Consider the following 3447-nt stretch of genomic DNA (forward strand, 5'->3'; position numbering starts at 1 on the left):
AAATTTTTTTTATAATTTTCATTGTTGAGGGAATCAATGAATTTTACCTGTTTACTATCAATTATTTAAGTGTTATTGGAAGGAGGGAGGTTTCTATTTTTTGGAGTTAGCGGGATGACATGCGAAATAAAATAGATGCATTCCAACTGAACGATTATTATTATTTTTATAGAACATTACAAATCTCTGTAATGTTGATGAGACCATATGAAAAATAGAAAATTTACAATTATTATTTATGAAATATCCTAAATCTCTACAATTTTTGGCACCACCTCGTTATGATATATTTAGTATCACATGGCAAATAAAGTTTGAACTGTTTCGGAGGGATTTAGAACACAAATCATTCTACATTTTCGTGCAATTATCACATTCGAAATCATCAGCACTTATAGCTGAAACACATGCAGCATGGTACCATTCTCCACACATCCTGTACCTGTGCCACACTTCTTCTTTTCCGAATTCCTGACACACAGGGCAAACAGCATCCCTTTGATCATTGACGTCTTTTGTCTCACCTTTCTTACTTTTTTATTTCTGTCAAGTGTCTTCTTCGGGACTGAAATCGAAAAAAATTAATGATTAGATTCTATGATTTTTTAAATACCAGAAATAAATTATTTAAAAATTTCTCCTCAGATCTCATTTGAAAATCTTTGAATTTCTAACAACGCAGCATTCACATGATTTGCGGAAATACCTGGAAGTCAAATAATTTCTTTTCTAAATTTGCCATATGTTGAAAATTTATTTGAATTGACTGGAATGAGGAATTTACGATCTGAAATTTAATTAAAAACTAAATTTTGGACGAGTTTACTTTTGATTTCAGACTGAATTCTTAATGATTTCATTTTTGATTAGATTCAAATTCACAATAATATAAACCCTAATTCCGCGTTAAATAGATAAAAAGAAAAATGTTACAGTGAAAAATATGTACCTTTTGGTTTTTTCGGTGGTGATAATTTCTTAACTCTCCTCTTTTTCTCAATTGGAGAACATTTCTTTTCCTTCTTCACTAGGGCTCTCTTTGCTCTTTGACGAGATTTTTGATCTGTCTCAATTCGGTTCTGATGTTTGATTTCTAGAATTTCTTTCATTGAAGAATCAGTCAATATTGTCGAGTGTTGTTTCTTTGAACCTTTCTTAACTGGAGGAGTATCCACATGTGCTTTCTCCATCAGGGGGACTGTCTCTGAAGGCTTGGATGACATATTCATGATGACAATCTGGGGAGTCGATGAATTCCAAGAAAGACCCGAGGAGGAGAGAGCAGAAGGAGGTGGAACCTGAGGAGGGAAAAGTTTTTCCACTAAGTGGGAAAATGGGGTTGATTGATTAGGCACTGAAGTCGGTGATGATCTTGGACATAAAGTGGTCAAGGGAGGAATTGTTGTAGGAGTGGTGAAAGTTGAAGCTTGCATACGCTCTGAAAGTTCAGATAAAGACGACACCAGGCACGATGATGAGGAACTTGGGGTTACCCTTTTTATTATTGGTATCTGTTGGTCGGTTTGGGTATTTATTCTGGAGGATGGTGGACTTGAATTAGATCTCAATCGAGAGTGTTGAATAGGTCTTCGATTACGTGATATTTCTGGGAGAATCGAACTTCCTCGATTAGACTCAGATGATTCATGAGGTTGCCCTATTGCCTCCTTTGTACATGATGTACAATCTGCAAAGTCCGGTGAACCTTCCCCATGTGTAGGTTCACGATTTTTCGCAGGATGTCTCGACTTGTCGAGATTATTGTTTACTTCTGAGCCTTCCAACAACTGGTTATAAGTGATTTCTGTAAGCAAGGGATTATTATACTCCTGAACATTTGTACCAAGCAAGTCGACATGTTGAGCCTCGAATTCTTTTGGTGGCTCCGAAGTGGGAAGGGAATTTCCTCGCAAATCTGGACTATCTTCAGGAGAAATGTACTTCTTTGAATATCCTGAGATCTGACTGGATTCATCTTGTACTGGCACATCATCAGTATCTTTCTGACCAGCAGTTGGAGGTTGGGTGTGTATGACATTCACTCCGCTCACATCCCGATTCAAAACAGGAATATCCAGATTCAGTATCTCATCTTCGGTACAGTTTAAAGCACTCAAAAGTGTTCCAGAGGGATTCAATAATGTTTGCAGTTCTGACAATCCAGAGACCAACTGAGAGCTAACACTTGATGCTGATTCTAATGATGGTTTACCCCCATTAATATTTTGCTGTCTATCAAGACGATTCAACATCTCAGCAGGCATAAAATCTTCCTCATTGCAGGTGTGACGATTGAAGGGAAATATTCCTGAAGCTTTAAATCCTGATATTCCATTCTCCATCGTGGCTACACTTACATAAGCCTTCCTGAAGACAAAAGCTATCTCATTGAACGTGATCCTCTTTCCTTTCATTTCTTCCAATAAAGTGTCACTTTCTCTTCTGAATGCAGTTTTGAGAGGACCAAAGACGCTCACGTCCAGAGGCTGCATCCTGTGTAATGTGTGTGGTGGCAATGATAGCAGCACGATACCATTATTCAGACAAAAATCATACGAAGCGATCGAGATGTGACTCTCGTGGTTGTCCAAAATTATCACACCTGGATTTTCTTTAGAGCACTTTCTCCATGATATGAAATGCTCAAACCACGCGAGAAATAGGGTGGTGTTGGTGTAACCATTCGATGAACCATATTAAATCGCTCCAACCGGGCCATCATTCTTTAAAGCATCACAAATCCTCGCACGTGGAAATATGAACATTGGTGCCACATACTCGCCAGCTGCATTTACTGCACAAATAACAGTCACATTCTTACCCCTCTCACCACTAGCTGCTGCATCAACTCTCTTTTGCTCTTTCTCGGCCACGATGGGTAGAGATTCGCTGACAGCCGAAATCCCTGACTCATCCATATTGAAGATTGATGAAGGGGGGAATGCAGATTCATTCAATATCCTCTCCCAATTATCAAAAAATAATGTTACCTCTTCTCTGTTGAAGGCTTTTATTCGGTTGAGACTAGTATTCTCTGGTTTTCTGATGGATAATTTTTTATTCCTCCACCGAAATCCAGAAAACCATGCCATTCCAGCCATTTTTTTCTCGTTGTTGAAGGGATGAGGAATTTTATGTTTCACTACATAATCATAAACAGCAACACGAATCTCCAAAGATGTCAATTCAAAGAACATTTCTGCCAGCAAAATAACTTGTTCAGTCATGGATTTTTCCTGCTCTCTCGTAAAAACTGTCTGACGTCCCATCCTGGGTGCACTCACCATTCCATTTTTTGCTCGATCACGTAAAGTGCTATAGGGCACGTTGTAAATCTGCTCTGCTTTATGATATGATAGACCACTTTCGATAGCCTCTGAAGCTGCTGATAAATCCTCTCCTCGTCCATTTTCTTCTTCGTTTCTCTTCTGGTTTCTTGGCTTGTGG

At 38.5% G+C, this 3447-nt stretch overlaps 1 protein-coding gene across 1 annotated transcript; it reads right to left on the reverse strand.

The window, feature by feature from the left end:
* Window positions 1–254: 254 nt before the first annotated feature.
* LOC107045990 lies at window positions 255–2928 on the reverse strand. The gene is made up of 2 exons (XM_015268415.1): window positions 950–2928; window positions 255–565 (listed from the first exon to the last, which is right to left on the reverse strand). Exons 1-2 carry the CDS (start codon window positions 2490–2492, stop codon window positions 393–395), a joined length of 1716 nt encoding a protein of 571 aa, XP_015123901.1. The 5' UTR covers window positions 2493–2928; the 3' UTR covers window positions 255–392.
* Between the last annotated feature and the right edge of the window lie 519 nt (window positions 2929–3447).

The sequence above is a fragment of the Diachasma alloeum genome, unplaced genomic scaffold, assembly GCF_001412515.2.
Source record: "Diachasma alloeum isolate Michigan unplaced genomic scaffold, Dall2.0 Dall_scaffold_01162, whole genome shotgun sequence".
NCBI classification, from domain to species: domain Eukaryota; kingdom Metazoa; phylum Arthropoda; class Insecta; order Hymenoptera; family Braconidae; genus Diachasma; species Diachasma alloeum.

What these genes read in the sequence shown, in the direction of transcription:
- LOC107045990 (XM_015268415.1), bottom strand. Translation starts at nt 2,492, where the DNA reads ATGCAGCCTCTGGACGTGAGCGTCTTTGGTCCTCTCAAAACTGCATTC. An exon ending in ACCACCGAAAAAACCAAAAG is followed by an intron (nt 566 to 949) that starts GTACATATTTTT and finishes TTTCGATTTCAG; the next exon opens with TCCCGAAGAAGACACTTGAC.